At 32.2% G+C, this 20,304-nt stretch overlaps 3 protein-coding genes across 4 annotated transcripts; 1 reads left to right on the top strand and 2 right to left on the bottom strand.

Annotated features, from left to right (window-relative positions):
- On the bottom strand, positions 235–6,506 carry LOC109334811 (probable serine/threonine-protein kinase At1g54610). The gene is made up of 7 exons (XM_019570773.1): positions 5,803–6,506; positions 4,861–5,145; positions 4,410–4,727; positions 4,000–4,227; positions 2,695–2,795; positions 2,143–2,266; positions 235–674 (listed from the first exon to the last, which is right to left on the bottom strand). The coding sequence occupies exons 1-7, from the start codon at positions 6,184–6,186 to the stop codon at positions 423–425; spliced, it is 1,692 nt and encodes a 563-aa protein (XP_019426318.1). The 5' UTR covers positions 6,187–6,506; the 3' UTR covers positions 235–422.
- On the top strand, positions 9,737–13,796 carry LOC109334431. Its single transcript, XM_019570215.1, has 8 exons — positions 9,737–10,192; positions 10,716–10,888; positions 11,919–12,012; positions 12,158–12,268; positions 12,373–12,462; positions 12,820–12,905; positions 13,098–13,162; positions 13,470–13,796. Exons 1-8 carry the CDS (start codon positions 9,872–9,874, stop codon positions 13,574–13,576), a joined length of 1,047 nt encoding a protein of 348 aa, XP_019425760.1. The 5' UTR covers positions 9,737–9,871; the 3' UTR covers positions 13,577–13,796.
- LOC109334432 (E3 ubiquitin-protein ligase MIEL1-like) lies at positions 15,105–18,623 on the bottom strand. 2 transcript variants are annotated; one of them, XM_019570217.1, is made up of 12 exons: positions 18,481–18,623; positions 18,284–18,371; positions 18,122–18,175; positions 17,548–17,580; positions 17,369–17,446; positions 17,171–17,214; positions 17,029–17,069; positions 16,357–16,439; positions 16,151–16,242; positions 15,997–16,066; positions 15,841–15,882; positions 15,105–15,499 (listed from the first exon to the last, which is right to left on the bottom strand). In XM_019570217.1, exons 1-12 carry the CDS (start codon positions 18,531–18,533, stop codon positions 15,374–15,376), a joined length of 804 nt encoding a protein of 267 aa, XP_019425762.1. In that variant the 5' UTR covers positions 18,534–18,623; the 3' UTR covers positions 15,105–15,373. The 2 variants fall into 2 exon arrangements, with proteins under 2 accessions (XP_019425762.1, XP_019425763.1); XM_019570218.1 differs by lacking the exon at positions 17,548–17,580.

Genomic DNA, 20,304 nt, shown 5'->3' with positions numbered 1-20,304 from the left:
AATATCTCACCAATGAAACCATATAACTATTCAATTGAACAATAAACATGCCCCTAATCATTCATAAGAAACAAAACCAAAGAAACTTATAAGGAATAGTATGATGAAGTACTGCACAGTTTACAGGCTTATGGAAAGCAAAGGTTAATGAGTAACAAAATTTGGTAGAAAAATAAAATCAAGACTGTTACCAAAACCTATTTATTAAAGGGAAAAAAATGAAGATATACAATATAGAGAATAAACCTTTGATCATTGAGAAAGAAATATAGCAGTAATGTTCAACTCCAATACCAATGACTTCACCAACTAAAAATGATTGGTATTATGCTACAAATATCTTTCTTTGACTCATGAGTCCTGAAACATTCTTATATGTTTTGAGTCATCTTTTGATGAAATAATTGTATGTATATTGCTCATCACCTTCCATGTTTCTTCTTTCTCCTTGGTGCACCCACAGGAGCAGGTTCAACCAATGGCCCGGACCAGGTTTGGATATTTGCTTTAGGTTGTGACAAGTTTGTGGAACTAAATGGAACATCAGGAGGGTCAAAACCTGGATCCATGTGATGTGAAGAACCTAAAGAATAGCCTAGAGTTCCATCTTGGTGGGGAGGAGGAAACTTCTCACTCTTGCTCTTAGCATTCGCATGCGATATAATTCGTCGTCTCTGTAATAAGAGTTAAACATTAATACTCTTTCTCAGATTCAAAGGTAAGCCATGATAGAATTATTTGAAATTGGAAAAGCACTAAAGTTTCCAAGAGGGAAGCATGTACTTAGTTTTTTTTGTTGCAGTAACAGTACACTTCTTCTATAATGGTTGCCGCCTAATTTTCCTAATCTAAACATGCATTCCAGAAGATGACTTTAAAACAGTTCAATCCGCATTCATGATTTAACTAACAATGCTACCTAGTTTATTGAACAGTAGCACTAAAAAGCATAAGCTTTTTTTTTACTTAAACACACAAAAGCCAAAGAAGCACCAGTTGTAGCAAATATATTAGCTACTGATTAATAACAAATAATAAAGGGAATATGCATTGCAGTAGAACAAAAAAACTAGAAAATCATACAAGACATAAAACTCTTCTGAAGAACCTAATACATATCCATATGTTGGTTAATCTACAATGTGCTGCTTACTTTATAATCCAAAATATCCAAATCAGCTTAGCTTTAGCATAATTCTATATTTAAGTACTATTTATATGGGAACATAAAGAAATATCAGGAGGAGACTAAATAATCACTATAATATTTAAACTGAACTAAAGTAACTTCATTTGTGCTTGAATGAGCTTTCTACCGATTACTAATTTTATTTTCACATAATAACACTCAAGGGCATGTTTGTCAGTTGAGTTTTGAAGGGGAAGGAAGGGAAATAGAAGGCTCCAGAGTCATCTCATAAGTGTATTTCGTGGCTTCCAAGCCTTTCTTTCATTCCCCTCCAAAATCAAACTCGCAAACAGACCCCGAGGGAAAAGGAAGGCTAACTACTGCTCTTGTTTGAAAATTTTCATGCCTACAAACCAAGGAGTGAACACTACTAGAAGGAAAAGTACAAAGATTAGAAGGAATAGAAATAAAAGGAGATGCACAATAATAGATTTTTTTAGTTTCTATGGTATTTGGGGACCGAAGGTGAAAGTTTTCCACCAAGACTTTCATCAACAAAAAAGGATTTTACCAAGACAAAACTTCCACTTAAAATGACATCATGCAAACTCTTCTAAATCAGTAAACAAATAACCACGACAACAACCATGCCTTAATCCCAACAAGTGGGGTCGGCTACATGGATAGAATGACACAATAATGCTCTACCATAAGTCATGTTCATCGACAAAACAATGATTTGTAAATCTTTCCTAATCATTTTATGGTTTTTCTTAGCCTCACTCTTCCTCTAGGAATTAGACTAACCGAGTAAATTAATAACTTGTGACATAAAAAGGAAGGAATAAAACTCAATCAATCAAATATCCACAAATAAATAAGACACATAAACCATTATATATATATATATATCAAGATGATATGTACTTCATCAATGCTAATCCATAAGTTTATTAATTCCACATAAGCAACAAATACTTGCTGGAGTGAATAAGGTGTCTTATCTGACATACGTCAATGTTCACTTGCAGTTCAGCATTGGCCTCTGGAACAGGAATTCCTCTCCCGACTCGGTCACGGTCACGTGGACGAGACTTCTTGACACCATCAGCATTAGCTTTACCAGCTGCTCTCAATCTACAGTCGTGACATTGAAATTCATTATTGAAATGTGGACATTTTCATTTTATCTTTTTGAAAACAAATATCTCCTATTCCCTCAAGTATCAAAAGTTGGAGAAAGAAAAGGCGGAAAGGATTCCTAAATAGACATGTTCAAGTTATATAGAAACCTTACAACTTCCTCAAGTAAATTGAGGGACAGGAAGAACAAAGACGTGAAATGAACAAGTAAAAGACACAAAAGCAGAACCAACTAAAGCATAACATAATCAAAACATAACCAACATGCAAGCTATGAATTTTTTTTATAGAAAAACAAATATTTCATCTATCCTTGAGACTCAGTAAAGTATGTTCGAAGTTTTCCATCATGTATATTTTAATGTGAGTAGAGAAAATAGTCACACGATTATTTTTGCGATGTCAAAAGTAATTTCAATCACCTTCTAGCTTCTTCATCCCGTAGCTTTGCATCCATCTCCTTGCTGGGAGGATATTTTGGAAGGCTAGAGGGTTCACAAGCATAAGGTTTAGTTGTAAAGAACTGCAAAAGTGAAGCACATAACATCGAATAAGGAATCTTACATCAATTAGTGAAACACTATAAGGATTGCAAGCACAACTCGTCATATTTTGTACATAAAAGTAAAACTATTCACAATCGCCAATCTATAGCTATCTCTTGCATTTCCTATGAGAAACATGCAACCCTTCTTCTGATACAGTGTAGAGTTAAAAAATGAAAATAAAAGAAAGTTGTTCTAAATGGTACTTTAAAGTTTAAAGGGGAAAAGACCAATTAAAAAAGTGGATCGTAGGGAAGTTCAGTAGTTCACCATCAATAAGTTCCCTTAAGTTGCCAAACGATATTTACCATATTTGTTCAAGAATTGAAGCATAACAACCAAAACCATGGCAATTCAAAACTCACATAACTGTGACTAAAAGAGCAGATAATGCATGTTAAGAAATAAAAGTTGATAGTTGCTAGTATTATGGTATAAACTATAAAGTATAAACAAATCAATAGTAAGGAATTAACATAAGCAGATATCGCTGATATAAAACTAAGCTTGGGTTTGAGGGGGTGCCATGCCCAGGTTTGGCAAATTAGAGCACAAGCACAACTAGTGAGCACAGCCGCACAGGAAACTGAAATCAATCTCCAAAGCAGCATAATAACCAGAACTACAGAGATGTTAAAGCTTGGTACAAAACAGCGAAATTTGTTTTGATGAAAATGGATAATCCTATAACTCACTAGGATATGCGGCCTAGTTTTTAACCTTTCTAACCATGTCTTGGTATATTATACTCAGTATGACTGGGCAGCATGGGAAATAAAGAATCAATCTGCCTCGCTAGGAGAGGGACAATAAAAAAAATTAAACATTTTTTTAGGGTCTGCAACTGGCACTTAGATATTTATGTAACAGAGTTTCAGAGCTCCTAATGTTACGACAAACTCATGATAGAGAGTTTAATTAGATAATTAACAGAAAGATACACATGCTGAGTAGTTGTAATAAAAACATATTTATAAATCACGGGTGGTGAGAAAAGGAAGAACAGCCATCTAACTTATATACGAAGGGTCCTGCTAATAATATGTTATGAAATTGTTATCCATAGTTATTATATTATCATATTAAGATATAATTTGGGTGAATTAGCTATTCTATTTAAGAAGACCACAAGAATAAGTTGATTTCACATTGGCAATCTAATCAATCAAATTATTATCTTACTTCACTATGCAATGCAGCAGTGGCAGTCTGACGTTCAGCTGGATCAATTGAAAGAAGGGTCTCGATTAGTGGCAGGGATGATGGCGGAAAATCTTTAAATATCTCTGATATGCTCCGCTTGTACGACTGTTGCGGCTTAAAGATGGTAGCATGAGGTAACTTTGACTTTTTCCAGTATTCTTCAGAAGGAGAACCACATAGCTTAAATATCTTATGTAGCTGCTCCACCTACAAAGCATAAAGGATACAGTATCAGCATAATCGGAAGCACAAATCTCACAATCAAGTCGCCGAATACTGAGAAGCCATGGACAAAAAAATATAGCATCATGAATCAGTCAAGAGAATACATATTATGCTCTCAAAAGATGCTACTAGAGAACCTATAAACATAACTAGTCATAGATTACCTCCGTTCGACCAGGCATAATTGGTCTTCCAGCCAATAATTCTGCAAGAATGCAGCCAGCACTCCAGAGATCCACTCCTACACCATACTCAGTGGCTCCAAGAAGAAGTTCTGGAGGTCGATACCATAAAGTCACGACTCTACTAGTCATAGGGTGCTTGTGATTAGGATCAAAGAAAGAAGCTAATCCAAAATCGGCAATCTTAAGAACTCCTTCATTGTCAATAAGGAGGTTTGACCCTTTTATATCACGATGCAGCACATGGCGGTTGTGACAATGTTCCAGCCCAGAAAATAGCTGATGCATGTAACATTTAACCTAAAATACCCAGACATGATCACATAGAAAAAGGTGCATGTCAAGAAACAACTCAAAGAAATAAAATTAAAATTTTGAATCATATATTTCAACCAAAAAGAACATGCACTTAGCAAGGTAAATACTCCAATACCTGAGATTCCGTGAACTTAATAGCTGGGTTTGTAGCAAGTCCAGCCAAATCATGCACCATGTATTCAAACACAAGATACAAACTGCATGACATTCTAGAAGTCACCAAGCCTTCCAGTTTGACAACATTTGGATGATCCAAACGACGCAGAATCAGAATCTCCCTGGCCATGAATTTCACACTCTCGGGCTCTAAATTGTCAAAACGGACCTTCTTTAGGGCAACAATTTTTCCTGTCAGAGTATCCCTTGCTTTATAAACATTGCTGTATGTACCTTGCCCAATCTTATTGAATTATTGAAAAAATAGCAAAGGCACCAGTTAGAGATTCAATCTTTGTCAAGAAAGTAGACAGAGTAAATAACTTGATGACATGTTGATGTAATGCATTCCAATTTAAAAGTTCGAAAAAAAAGAAACCAACCATGTCAAAAATTCATATCACTATTTTTAGGTATTTACATTGTTTACATTTAAAAATGGAACAACATAAAGAATAAGTACTTTTTATGAGCCAAAGAGCAATATAATAACATCATTTTAAGAAAATGAGCAATGAAGAACATAAAAAAAGCTCACATTTTCATAAAATCGAAAGCGAAATACTACACAACCATATACAATGTGAAATCAAAAGAATTAAGTTCCAGATACTTCCATCCATATTACTATTTTTAGATAATTCAATTACTTATATTAAAACAAAGAACAACATAAAGAATGAGTTCATTTAAGCAAAAAAATCCATATAATATATTTATCATAAAACTCCAAAGAGAAATACAGTAAAATCAGCATTCTCCTTTTAAATAAATGAGCAATGAAGAACATTAAAACAGTTCACATTTTCATAAAATCCAAACTTAAAGATAAATCTATACATGACGAAACAAGAGAACTAAGTTCAACATACTTAAATTGGAAACAAAAGCAACCCTTTACCTTATCAAGCTTCTCAAAGGAATCAGCTCTTCTAGGGATCAATCCATTGATAGCTTCCCCAGCAACCTTGGAGAGCCAAGAGGGCCACCCTGCTGCCACCTGCTCACCATGAACATGACCAGGTGGATTGCTCAGCCGCGGATTCGGCTTCGAAGATCGCCTCCTTGAAGACCTTGTCCTCTTCTCCTCTCCACCACCACCCTCCTCCTTCTGATTTCCACCACCATTCTCAATCTCACCCTCAACAACTTCAGATTTTGCTTCTTCCACTTCCTCTCTCTTTTCCTCCCTCCTCCTCTCCCACTCCCTCTCCCCTGCAGCCTCCTCCGCCGCCGCCGCAGTGTTCTTCCCCACTGATGACTGCTTCCCAAACACACACCCCATCACTCAAAAATGTCTCATTTACTCAAATAATTACCTTCCATAACCCACATTTTCCCTCACTTTCTCAGCATCCAAACAAACAGAAACAAAAACCCTAATGATAAATCCCCTATACTCACTGATCTTGGAAAAGCTGAAATGAGCAAACGCTAATTCAAAAGACCCAAACTTTTTCAGACAAAAGTGAGAAAGCAATGATTTTGAGACACCCCACAATACAGTCAAAGAAAAATTAAGACTAATATTATTTTTTTGAAGGTAGGTCTACTATTTTTTTAATTTCTTTTTTTGATGTGGATTTTGGATATGGAAGAGGAATCAAAGTTAACTAAAAATGTAGTTTGGGTTTACCACTTCTACCACATTAGAATTTAGAAGATGAGTGAAGTGAAAAGAAAAGAATGTTTAGAGATAGAAAATTAATATGGAGTGGATCTCAATACTCTTTCAAGCCACTTTGATATCTTCTATGTGTAATTTTTAAGTTTTTTTTTTTGTATTAGGAAAGTATGATTATGTGTAACAAACTAAAATTGTTATCCATTTCAATAAATGACGCTTACCTAAATTGATTTTTTTGTCTTTTGGTTTTTCTGCGATTTAATAGATCTTAAAGTATCCACAATGACAAACAATATATTTATTCTTGTTTTACGCTACCATATTATTTTATAATTTTATTACAATTACTCATGAAACAATACCAACATCTATTTTTTCTCACATGAACAAACATCATTGTATCATCTACTTTTTTGGATAACATTTATCTTTCTCCCCTCTTTTCCTTGATAAGAACAACCAAAAATTGTTTTGATTTAAAAACAAAAGTTAGAAAATAATAATAACATGATAGAAAATAGAGTGAGAATGTCGTTATTCCGTTAAGAATAACATTGAGGTTAATCTTATATATCAATAAACCTATGTTTTGTTGATGATTTTCTATAGGAAAAAAATTTAATTACACCTTTTACTCTAACATTACTGTCTTTAACTTACATTTTTATCCTTATAGATTTTGTATTATATTACTTTGATCACCAAACAGGTAAAATTAAAATTAGTATTGAAAAAATCGGAATTGTAAGTTAAAATTGTCTCAAGATCTTAAAATAACTAATTTGATTAAAATTTAATTTTTATAAGATCCATTTTAGGTTATATATTTTTTAGGAATCAATTGATACATACAAATTTTTTAAGGGAATGGAATAGGTCTTTGCTCTTTTTTATTTTATCCCATGTTTGAAAGTTGGTTTGACCTAAAGAATTTCTCAACATGTTTTTCTTTGTTTTTAAAATATTCATCTTAAAAAAAATTATTTTCTCCTAATTTTAATAAATAAGTACAATCTTAATAATTTAGCAATTTTGAACCAGTTATTACATAGGAAAAATACAAGTTCTATTAATTGAAAAGAAACGACAATGAAAATTGAGACAAATTATATTTACCTGAAAAATTATACTAATACTGTATACTTAAAATAATTAAGTATAATAGGAAAACTAAACCCATAATATATATTGTACTAAAAGAATGAAAATATCATTATTATATAAAATTTATTAATGGTGTAAGAGTCATCTTATCATATGTTTTCTACAAAACAATCTAACATTTGAAAACAACTTTTAAAATATAAATCGCTTTATGGCATCAAGTGAAAAAATTATGAAAGCAAACACAATATGCTTCAAGCAGCATGTGAATGATCCACCCACACTGAGCACTAATTATGTGCTATATGGTAATGTTTGAAGGATTGAATTGCAATTTTCTTCTACCAAACTTATTCTTTAGATATTAAATCATCCTACTCTCTATATTTTCATTATGGATCCCAAGATTAGAGTAAAAGGAAAACCCCAACAAGATTGTTGTTAAGGTAGGTGAGTTAAAAATCTAGCTATGTTGTTAACTTATCAAACAATTTGGGTACTGAATGTGCCTTTATTAATTAAAGGTTACATGTAGTCTAACCAACAAGGAAAAATATGGCAATTTTAGAATTGTTGGTAACTTTAATGATGATATTTTAGGTGTAAAATGTTGATAGATAATTAAGATATGTTTGCAACTTATCTTATAACTATTATAAGTGGTCTTAACCAAGTGAGAAAAAAAAATGTTAGCTGAAAAGTGTTGATAACTATAATGCAAATGTTGATATCTTATTTGCAAAATATTAGTAAAGTATTATATAAGTTGGTGAGTTGGTATTGTTATTAACCACAATGTAGTTAGTACGAGGGATCTTATTACTTTAGGAGTAAGTTACTACACATCTTAATTATCAATTATAGGGAAATAATTGATTTGAATTAGTTAATAGATTTAAACCTTTAAATTTTTCTAGAATAGATTATTGAGATTGGAGTAAATTTTTTAAACTTACTCTTGAAATAAGTGGATATGGTCTTAAAAATAATTTTTACTTTATTCCCCATATTGCTTAATGTAATTATGTTTTAATACGTTTTTTAGAGAAACTTTGTAGATAACTTAATTACAGTCCTTCTGAGGCCTTCTATAAATAAATACTAAATGATGAGATTCAATGATATTGAGGCATAATATTCATATAGATCTTAACTATTGAGTACCTACCCTAATGCTATAGTCATATATGATACAATTATTTTATTCATATAAATGTATTTTTAGCTGATTGATCAATGTAGATACATGATAGTTCTGCATACAAATGAAGTCGCATGCCAAATATGTTATCATTTTTCATATGGTGGAATCATTATATCCTTATGATCTACAAAGCAATCTATAGTTTTGGATTTCTTCATACATCAATAATAATTCATGAAAGCTAATTACAAAGGCTCAATTGAAAAGAAGATATATGAAAGATAGCACAACAAAGCTTCAGGGGAGAAATGTTGAAATGGTGAAATAGACATACATTAAGTCCTTCTAAATGAGAATCTAATATATCTCTTTAATACATAAGTCATTCTAAATGAGAATCATACATAACTCTTTAGGAAATCATTGTCAACCAAAACTAACTTTTCGTCATCTTTTTCTTATATTGTTCTAATATTCCCTTATATTTTTATAACACAACTAATTTCTAGATATTCTAGTTGTAATACTTCAGTCTTGATATATTACCCTGTAAATCTATTGAGTATATTATCATAAAGTTTAAATGTTTATACAGTATTTTATTCATCCTAAAAAGAGCCTTGGTAACTCAAACTCTACTTCAATAACTTATAATATTACGCGGGCAATATATCAAGGGCAATATATGAAAGCTGCTGTGTTACATTAATTAGTATTACATTACTACTATAAGCAAGTAAAGCTACTAATATTAACCATCCCATAAGCACAAAATTTGTATACTAGCGAATGGTGGAGACAATATTATAATAGTGAAAGTATCAATCACAATTAAGATTACAATATAGTTTTGGATTCATATATTCACAACCACTATATAAAACATAAAATTGATAAAGAAATCCAGGCCTATTGACATGTGACATTCTAATTGGTCATTCACATGTTTTTCCAACCAAACAATACCACGTATGCATTTACCTAATCGTTGGTTCACACTAATTTCCATGTCAAAAGAATGAACAAGATAGAGAGATTCACTTATCTTATGAACCTGAAAAACATCGAATCCTTTTATTGTTGTTGTTGTTGTTGATGGGATTGGGAACCATTGTCCACTTCAATTCCACCACTCTTTTTGGCTTTCATCAAAATCAAACACTGTTCCAACCTTTTGGGTTCCCTTGTTCTAATTCTAACAACTTGTTATTCTCTACAACACCCAGTTGGAGAATCAGGCTAAAGTCTTCACCTTTATCTTTATATCTCTCTCTCATGGCTACCCATTTGCATGTTTCACAAAGTGCACCTACTCAAAATTTTGAGGTTTCTCCTTCTCTTCACATTGGTCACAATGATCTTCTCATTGTTGGTCCTGGGGTTCTTGGTCGTCTAGTAGCTCAGAAATGGAGGCAGGTATTGCTTCATATCTCTATACAATCCATAATTGCAATCCGCCGGTCGCAATATTGCGGTTTTGGAAGTCACTGCAATGACATCAGGCTACAATTGCAGCTGAATTTTTTCGTAACTGTGTTAAATACGACCGCAATTTAGAACATTGATTCAATCCAAATTTGTTGTATTTGTAGCTCTGATGTGTGTTACCTATGTTAATTGATGATACTTCATTTTTGTGTGAAATATAAGATGAGAGTTTGGAATTGGAAGAGTTTTGTTTGAAACTTATATATAATCTAAGAAGCATGGATACGTTTACTGGACATGGATATAATAGATATTTGATATGGGAAAAAATCGTAACATAACTGAAAGATGTTTAAATTAGAAGTGTAAAAAAAGTATTGAAGTATCTGATATGATACATATTAGATATCAGCATGACAACCATTTTGAAGTATCGGTGCTACATCATATGATAATATATAGTGCTAAACATGTTCGTTGGCATTTGTGACTTGTGTTTGTATTGAAGCAGGAATATCCAGGTTGTCATGTTTTTGGACAGACAGTAACCACTGATCATCATGAGGAGTTGATCAAAGTCGGTATTAGTCCGTCTTTGAAATGGACTGGAGCCGGGCAGAAATTCCCATATGTGATTTTCTGTGCTCCGCCTTACCAATCTTCAGACTACCATGGTGATCTTAGGTGAGCAATCTTAAAGTTGATCCCTTAAGTTTGGTGGCATGCTTATGATTTAGGTAGCATTTGATGGACATGTTAATGGATGGAACATCACCTATGGGTTCTATTTTAGGTTTGGTGCATTTATTAGAACAGAACAAGACACAAGTTAAAAAGTAACACATCTTTATTTCCACTAAAATGGGTGGAACCAAAGTGAATATAACAAAATAACTCTATCAATGTCATGTTCCTTTTTATTTGGTTCCATACTGTTCTGTCCTCGAGCCGAACAGTCTCATTTTATGAACATTCTTCTGCTAAGATGGGTGTTGCCACCCCTTACACTCACATGGCTTTAACGTTTCTGTAGACTATCATGTGTATGAAATGAGGATACATATCTATATTGAAGATGTGAACCTTATTGTGATGATGATACTGTTCTGTAAAATTGCTAGGATAAATACTCTGCACTTGGAAGTTCTTTCACAAGGATTATTGGAAACGAGAAACATTAACAAATGCAAACATAACTTGTGTGGAACATGCTTGCATAAAATGCTGTGGACTTCTGTTATTAGCCTCATCCACTGATAGTTAATTTTGCCAGTTCATTTAGATTCTAGTTAGTGTTAGTCACAAGTAGTACAACAGCACTTATGATTTTGTTTTGTTTATAATTTAGTAGCATATGTTCTCACCCAAATCACTCCATACATGTATATATATATATATATATATATATATATAATGTTTTTCTATGGCATAGCTGTAACAATGAAACCAAGACATAGAAAAAGATAAAGTATTATATATATAATATTAATATGTAATGAGATGAGCAAAGTATGATAAAATGCCAAACCTTTATTGTTGTGGAGGAGTTCATTTACTGTTTGTGTCTTTACATCTTGATCTTATGAGTTTTGATAAGGGCTTCAAATATGATACCAATTGAGATAGTTGAAATTATTTGGAAAAAAGAAAACTTTTTTAGTTTACAAGTTCTGTTTTTCTTCTGAAATTGTGTTGGGGACTGTCAACCAATCAGGCTAGCTGCATTATCCTGGAATGGTGAAGGTTCTTTCTTATTTACATCAAGTTCTGCTCCTTATGATTGTAGTGATAATGGATCATGTGATGAGGTATGTCTTGACCTTTCTTTTTGCTTGTCACTTATTTTCCTAGTGATCTTCAGATTTATTACGATGCAGAATCACATTTCGTGTGTTTCGGTGCATGTTTGTGTCAGCTTTTCTTGTTCATGTGTTTGGATTTCCTTATTTGCAGGACACTCCAGTCGTTCCAATTGGGAGGAGTCGCAGGACTGATGTCCTTCTAAATGCTGAAAATATCGTGCTGGAGTTTGGTGGTTCTGTTGTAAGACTGGCTGGACTTTATATATCCTTTGTAGCATTCAATTTGCTAAGATTTCAAAGATCAAATTTGTCTAGATTATTATTTCTATTATGTTTGTACCTCATGCCAACCTTGACCTTTTAAACAAAGAAGATAAAGGTGCACATGCTTATTGGTTAGAGAAGGGGAGTGTTGAGTTTCGTCCAGATCACATCCTGAATCTTATACATTATGAGGTCAGAATGTCAATGCATCTTTTTTATTCTTGTAGATTATTGTCAACTTGGTAGTGGTTTTATTTATATTTAGCATCTTGAAAACTATAGTTTTTGTTTAACATGTTTTGAGGTATTCAAGTTCTTTTTATCCGAATTTATCAGCTGAAGATTGTCAGATTTTGTGATTTTTCTAATCTCCTCATACATGTATATTTTGTTGTGTTCGGTGTTTCACCATGAGACCAATTTTTGTTACTTAATGCACTGCAGGTCATAGTTTTTGCAGAACATATTGGACTCCTTACTCTACTTTTGATCGTTTAGTATTTGCTATTATATGATAAGTTGAATATTTTGTTCAATGTGCTACTTCAGGATGCAGCTTCCCTCTCGGTTGCAATTTTGAAGAAAAAATTTCGCGGACAGATTTTTTTGGGTTGTGATAATCATCCTTTATCAAGGTCACATGTTTTCCTTTTAAGTTTGCAACTATTATGATCCATATAGTAATTGCTTCTATCTTTCTGATATTTGTTTGTAACTGTTGTGATCAATGTTTGAGGCACTGATACCATCATGTCCACTTGTTCCCATCTTTCTCTCTCTCTTTTTCTCAATAAGAAAACTGTTTCACCCTTTCTACATTTTTGCAGGCAAGAAATAATGGATCTAGTCAACCAAAGTGGGAAATTCAGTAAAAAATTTGAGAAATTTACAGGTATTTTACCCTTTTTTGATTTGTGAAGTTGAAATTGATGACCAATGTTAATGAAACCATTTTCTCCCTTTATATCTTAACATTTTTTATTCCTTGACTCTACCTGTGTCATACTTATTGTTATACTTATTGAAAATCATTACACAATGGGTCTCAAGCTCGGATAAAAAAAGAATATTGTGTTAGGCAATCAATAACCAACTAAAAACTTTATCGAATCTTTATGACATGTATATATTAAACTTCTCTTCTTTTTACGCTACAACACTTCTGATTGTGAAGACGCCATTCGTTTGTACATACGCAGGAACCGATGATCCTCTAGGTAAGAGATTAAACAATTCCAGAACACGTCAGGAAGTCGGGTGGGAGCCCAAGTACTCAAGCTTTGCTCATTTCCTTGACACTCTTTGATCAATCCCAGTGTATATGTTGAACTGAGTTCTAGTCAATGCTTGCTACATGGTAGGCTTATACTGCATTATACATTTGGTTGTGGTGCCAATGCTAAAGTCTTTTTCTCCATATTGTCATTGTATATGAAGGATCATCATTCATTAAATGAAAACGGAAATTCTCAATTTGATCCTTACCAATGAGATGCTTATGCAAACTTGTGCTTGTTATAAGTTATTACATACTATTGTACATGTTTGGAAGATAACCAAATCTCTACCTGGCACATTGTTTGGTGTGTAGACAGAACATTATATGCCTTATTTTGTTCAACAATTTTTAGTTTAACCATAATATTGTATCTTTTAATCTTATGTTATAAATAAGATCAAACACATAACAAAACTCATGTTCTTTATGGCATGTCTACGCCTAAGTTGCAATACCAAGGTGGATAGATAAGTATCATTTTGATTGAGCATAATCATGAAGTATAATTGAGATTTTCAAATGTGTTCTATGCACATAATTTCTATTGTTAGCTGTAAATGATTCATCTTTACAACTGTGAAATCAGGCATCATATATGATTTCAATCATTGGATTTCAGAAAACTATTAAAAAATCCGAATTTAAAACTGGTTTTATGAAGAGAGAAAAAAAAGATATTTGATGGGAGAACTCAATTTTATCATTAACACATTATTAATATTATTATGGTAATTTTATTATTTGAGTCTTGCTAGATACACTAAAGGAAATCTTGTATTGGAAATTGATGAACACCGGTACCAAATAAGCACAAAAGTAGAGTAGAATAGAAAGGAAATGCCCCTAACCCCATAATAAGATTCTGCTAGGGTTCTAATGAACTTATTGAATTGTAGTGAAGAATTACAAAAGTAGAATGGAAAGTACACAATGGATCCCTCGATCCCTTTCTCTGGTTCCACAACTCTTACCCCTCTTATACACATTTTTAATACAAGGCTTAGGAATACTCTTAGCCTTATCAGGAATCTAAATTCACTACTTTTAGATATCTTAAATTCCTCATTACCTACTTAAAACTGGGAGCATTTGTCCCACAAAAATGTGTCATTCCATGTGTCATTACTTTTGATTGATTAAAAATTGTATTTAAGTTAAATTTTTAATAATTAAATAGTTTTCTGATCAATTACAAGCAATGACATATGGAGTGATATACTTTTATTTTTTTGAGAGAAAATGTCCGCCCCTTAAAACTACCTTAACCAGAGCCCTAACAGCACTTGGACATAGCAGTCTGTTGATTATATAAGCAAATTCTATGACATAATTGAAGGGGTTGGTGAATAGAAAGACTAATGTTGCACAAGTAGGAAAGTTGGAGAACATTCTTAAAAAAAATATGAAGGAACTAGAATTGCACAATTATAAAAATGAGGGAAAAATTAAACAAAACCTTAAATTTAAATGCACAAATATGCTCCCAAATCCAAAAAAATATAGGCCACTTTGGAACAGAAGACTTATTATGCAAGGAAAGAATCACCAAGTATGGCAAAGACAAATCAATTTTGTCCTTCCAATATGAATATATATCACTAGCACAAGTAAAACATTACAAGCATCTCATGATGGAGAAACAATATTCCAAATGTTTATATCAATCAACCTTATATCTAATATACCAAGTGCATTAGTCCACACCACATGGTGGAAGAGTAAAAAAGTTTCTATGGCATAATACAACATTAATGTTGATGAGGAATTAAATAATGCTCTAGATTAACTGTGGCAACATTTTTTTCCAGAACCACAAGAATCTGGTCATTGAGGAAGAACAGGCGGAGCGATTGTTCGGGTATTATATGAACTACAGTGACCACATTTTTGTCCAATAATGTGAAAGTAAACTTGGGTTGTGTCATTGCAGTCATTACAAAGTATCCAAACCTGCATTAGATGCTACCTTAGTTCCATTCTAGTACATTATGCAAGCCAGTACTAACACAAGTTCTGATTTTTTTTGTCATGACAAAGATTAATATACAGCAATATTCTTTATCATTTCAACCAAATTCCAAAATTGCATATTAAAATGAAATATGCAAATATCAGATAAGTAATCTTTCTAGTAAAAGTTGAAGTAATCCATATAATATATGAATGGTGTTCTTTGCTACATAGGTATAAAGTGCAACTGGTGCATTCATACTCGAAATCGGGATTAATGACTAACATGTAAGACAAGATGGATTGACCAAAAAGTTTTAACATCAAGGATAAAATTTTACCTTCTTATACCGATAATCTTCAGGCATGACAGTTGCTTCGATCTAATATAGCATAAAAATAAACAAGTCAGAAATCACGATTGAAGTATAACATTTCCGAAAGTAATATTCTCGATCAGATTTACGTGCTACATAAGGGTCGATTTAACCAGCTACCTCTTCGTCAATTCTCTTCCACTCCCTAGTCATATCTATCACCGACTTGGAGCATATGGGACAACAAAACCTAAGTCATATATCAAGTGTAGTTAGGATTTTAGCAGTTACAGTTTTATGGATCAAAGAATTGCCAAATGGTTGACATACTCACTTGTCACGGTTTATCATCTCACGGTAACATTCCAAATGCATTGTGTGGCCACATTTCATAACACTAGTATCTTTCATTGAGTCAAAAAGGTACTACACAAACATAATTGAAGTCATATCAGAATATTCTCATTTCTCTATGGTTCAAAAATTTTCCTTGTTTGATTAAAAATGTGAGCCGGGGGAAGGGAGGAACAAAGCATGCACCTCATAACAAATGGGACAGTGATGCCTCATGGAGTTTTCGACACATGAATGATTACCCCGCAGAGTAACTGAATAGCAAGACCCTGCCAGCATTGACCATTTGATTTGTTAACATTACAGAAGAGGAATAAATTTAGTACTGTTCAGTTACTAATGTAATAGACATTGCTCCAGATTCCAGAGGAAACAAAACAATCCATCATAGAAAGTTATTCTTACGGCAACGAATGAGTGGTAAAATCAAGTGAATCGTCGGAAGAAATCAAACAACGAGAAAGCACCAGAAATAATAAATCACTTGAGCACAAACTAGCATACAGTAATAAAAACCCATGGTTCCAGGTTCCAACTAAAAAAACTGCTTCTGGAAGGTACAAGATACGACAAAGTAACAACTGAAAAGAGAGCAATATTAAAGGAATGGCATAAGGTGAAAGAAAACAGCATACAGAGTTTACCGATACACAATAGCTATATTGATTATCTGGTTTCATTAAGAGGTTGATACTTGATAGCAAGCATGGTAATTCTTTTGATTCATGGAATATGCACTTAACATGCAATTCTACGTAGTATTCCGATCATTAAAATCTATCAAATATGACATTAGCTCAGAAAATAAAGGAGTGTTAAGCTCGAAGACAGAATGGTGATTGGGTGATGAATGCATACCACACTTGTCGCAATGGAAAAAATTCTCTTGACCACCAACCCTGTTTCCAAATTACAACACCAAAAGTAGTAGCATGTCATAAATTTAGGTAACTTAACTCAGGACATAATAGAAGAATCTACTCAAACACAGCCAACACACCTGCAGATCCCACACTCATCACAATGAAACTGTTGTTTCCCGGTCTGCATAAATCATAGAGAAAACAAAGATTATAAATCACAATTCAGGATTAAACGCCAAATGACAACTATCAGTCTAATCTATCTCCGAGAACTATTAAAACCCCAAAGAGGAAAAATTAATCAGATACTGGAGAATTATTCAGTGAGCCATTACATCGTCATCGAAGAATTTGCAAATGTCACAGAAATATTCTCCCATTCTGACACCACAGTTTGTGCAAACTTGAGCAACCTTCAAAATAAACAGTAGGTGAAAAGCAGAAATAAAATCGTGCTGCCATCCCCAAAAAGAAACAATCCAAGTTTCAAATCAAACTACGAATAGATACAAACCGGTTGTTCTGTGTCACAAACTGAACAAACAACCTGAAACAACAATAAAATGTAAAAATAGATTGAGTATAATCATCTCATGATATGGCAAAAAACCAAGACCGTGATCCAAAACCTTAAAGCAACGAGTGTACGAGCCTTCCTACTCATAAATTCTCCTCTTAGGGGTTTGTGGGCCTTCTGTATAGGTTTTCTATGGGTAGGTTATCTCATATTATAAACACAAGGAGTGGCCCTTATTCTCATCATACATCTATTGTTGTTGCCCCATTGAGACCACGAGGTTTTGCACATAAATTCTCTTTTGCATGATCACAAGTTCCTATTTTATGTTAGTAAACTTGGATTCCTACGGAGTTTGGTATTTCCATATGCAAAATTGCATGCCAAAATTTGAGATTCAAAGTGTATCTATGTTCTAATTCTTGTGGCTCTAAAATATTCTAACAAAACATACATCTCAAATTCTCAACATAGACCCTTTCCCTGCCATTAATCTCTTAAAAAAAGTAAGATGTAAAGATAAACAATTAATGTACATAATATCATTCCTCATCCATTTCCCTATACTTACTTGTTTAACATCTTGGCGAACAAGATCGTGTCGATAAAGATGACTCTGCATACTCTAATGATGAAAATAACACAACCCCATATCAGATAAAATCAAAAAGAAAAGAGTTTTGAACTGAAACACATAAGAAAATGATTGGAAAAAAAAAAGAACAAGAGATACCGTTGTTTCATTATGACAATGACGGCATGAATAGATTTCATTGCAGCATGGAGCACGAATCATGCATCTTCTCCTATAATGCTTGCACCTATAAATCAAAGCAAAATGTAAAAAGCTATGATATTGAAAACATGAATAAAAATTGGATCTTTTTATGAAGAAATACAAAATAGAAAGAAAGATGGAATAAGAAGTACCCATATTCCATATTTCCAAAATGAAGACGTTGTTCAATGGCAGAGGATTCCATGAGTTGTGGAAGAGAGAAGTTTGATCAGTTTCCAGAATAGGAGAATTTTTTGGAGTTCGTTTTGTTTGTTTGAAATATGAAGACAAATGTTTAGTTAGATAAGACAAGTATGGATAAGCTTTTTTTTTTTACTTTAAAATATGATATTGTAGTTACACAAATTTATAAAAAAAAAATAGGAGTAAATATTTTTCCAAAAGATTTTAGAGAAAAAAATATCTGCTTAGTATAAGTTTAATACCATCATTCATCATTTATCATTTATCGTTTATGTTTTATTATTACTAGTATGTACATGCACTTTAGTTCTGCAGGTCAATAATATATAGTACTGTATATTCAAATTTTATATATTTCATTTTTATAATTAGAATATATTTGTTATATTTGATATACTTTATATTATAATTTTTTGTGTTCATGATAATGTATAGTTTAAGGTGAGAGATGTTGTTAATTAATGTGTTGGTGGTGATTAATTAGAATTATATGATTTTCTTGTAAAAATTAAATAATCATGAAGGGCAAAATAGAAAGTAAAAGTTATATCATAGTAGAAGTTACACCATGTTTTGTCTTTACATGTAGCAAGTATAGATATAGATTAATTCAAATAAATAGTGAATAATATAATAAATAAGTTAATGTTCAAGATTTTAATACTTATTACTTAAGTACCAAAAATTTAAATTATAAATTGAGTTAGTGATTTACATTGATTTCCTTAAGCTCTGTCTAAGTCAACCTAATAGTTGCTATATCCTCTTATTATATTATCATATTAATCTTTTTATTCATAAGAAAGTCACTCATATCAATTATTAATAAATAAAGTATCATCTTATAATATATTTCACTTTCTTATGGATATAAGATTTAGTATAAGAGTTTAATAAGAAGACATGTCATTTTCCTTTGACACAACTTCTAAAAATGGTACTTTTTTCCAATACATTGTCAATGAAACTAGAAGGAGTATTGTAAAAATCAGTTTATATTGGTCGGTTTAACTTATAAATCGATCTCAATATTGATATAATATAATAATTATACTAGTCATGTAATCATACTGGTCAAATCCGGTTAAATCTGGTCATAACTATCGGTTTTCAATTGAACTGCACCGATTATACCGGTCTGTTTTATTTCAAATTAATTTTTTAATGAAAATAAAAAAATTATTATTTTTCAACATTCATGTTAATATATTAAATATATGTGTAGCTTCAGTTGTAGTCGATTTAATTAGTATGTCCATATCCTAAATGATGTAATGATGAGTATGATATTAGTAACACTAGCTAGAAGTGATATGAATGTTTTTTTGTTTACCATCCTTTTTTACTATTCATCAGGTTGTCTTTCCACTAAAACTAATTAATCGTTTAATTAATCTTTTTTAAGGAAGCAGAGATACGTGGATATAGTTTCTCTCATTAAAACTTTTTTTCATACTTAAATAGAGATTGGATGATTCAATTATGTCAAGATTTTTTTATATCCATTTTTTATGGATGTGACAATTCTGCATCAATTCATATCATTTTGATTTTGATAAATGTTAAAGTTGATGAACTGAACTCTTTTAAGTGGAAAAAATTAAATTATATTAATTTGATTTTATTATTATGATCAGAATTGTGCCACCAACGATTATTCCAAGTTTTGAAATCTACCCATAAACCTTTATTATTCTACGTTTATAAATAAATCATTTAAACAAGCAATACTAGAAAGTCTCATTTGTCAATCCCTAACTCTTCTATAATTT

Source organism: Lupinus angustifolius, chromosome LG19 (genome assembly GCF_001865875.1).
Source record: "Lupinus angustifolius cultivar Tanjil chromosome LG19, LupAngTanjil_v1.0, whole genome shotgun sequence".
In the NCBI taxonomy this organism is placed as follows: domain Eukaryota; kingdom Viridiplantae; phylum Streptophyta; class Magnoliopsida; order Fabales; family Fabaceae; genus Lupinus; species Lupinus angustifolius.
The sequence above is the reverse complement of the archived record's forward strand: the minus strand, read 5'-3'. Positions and strand labels throughout refer to the sequence as shown.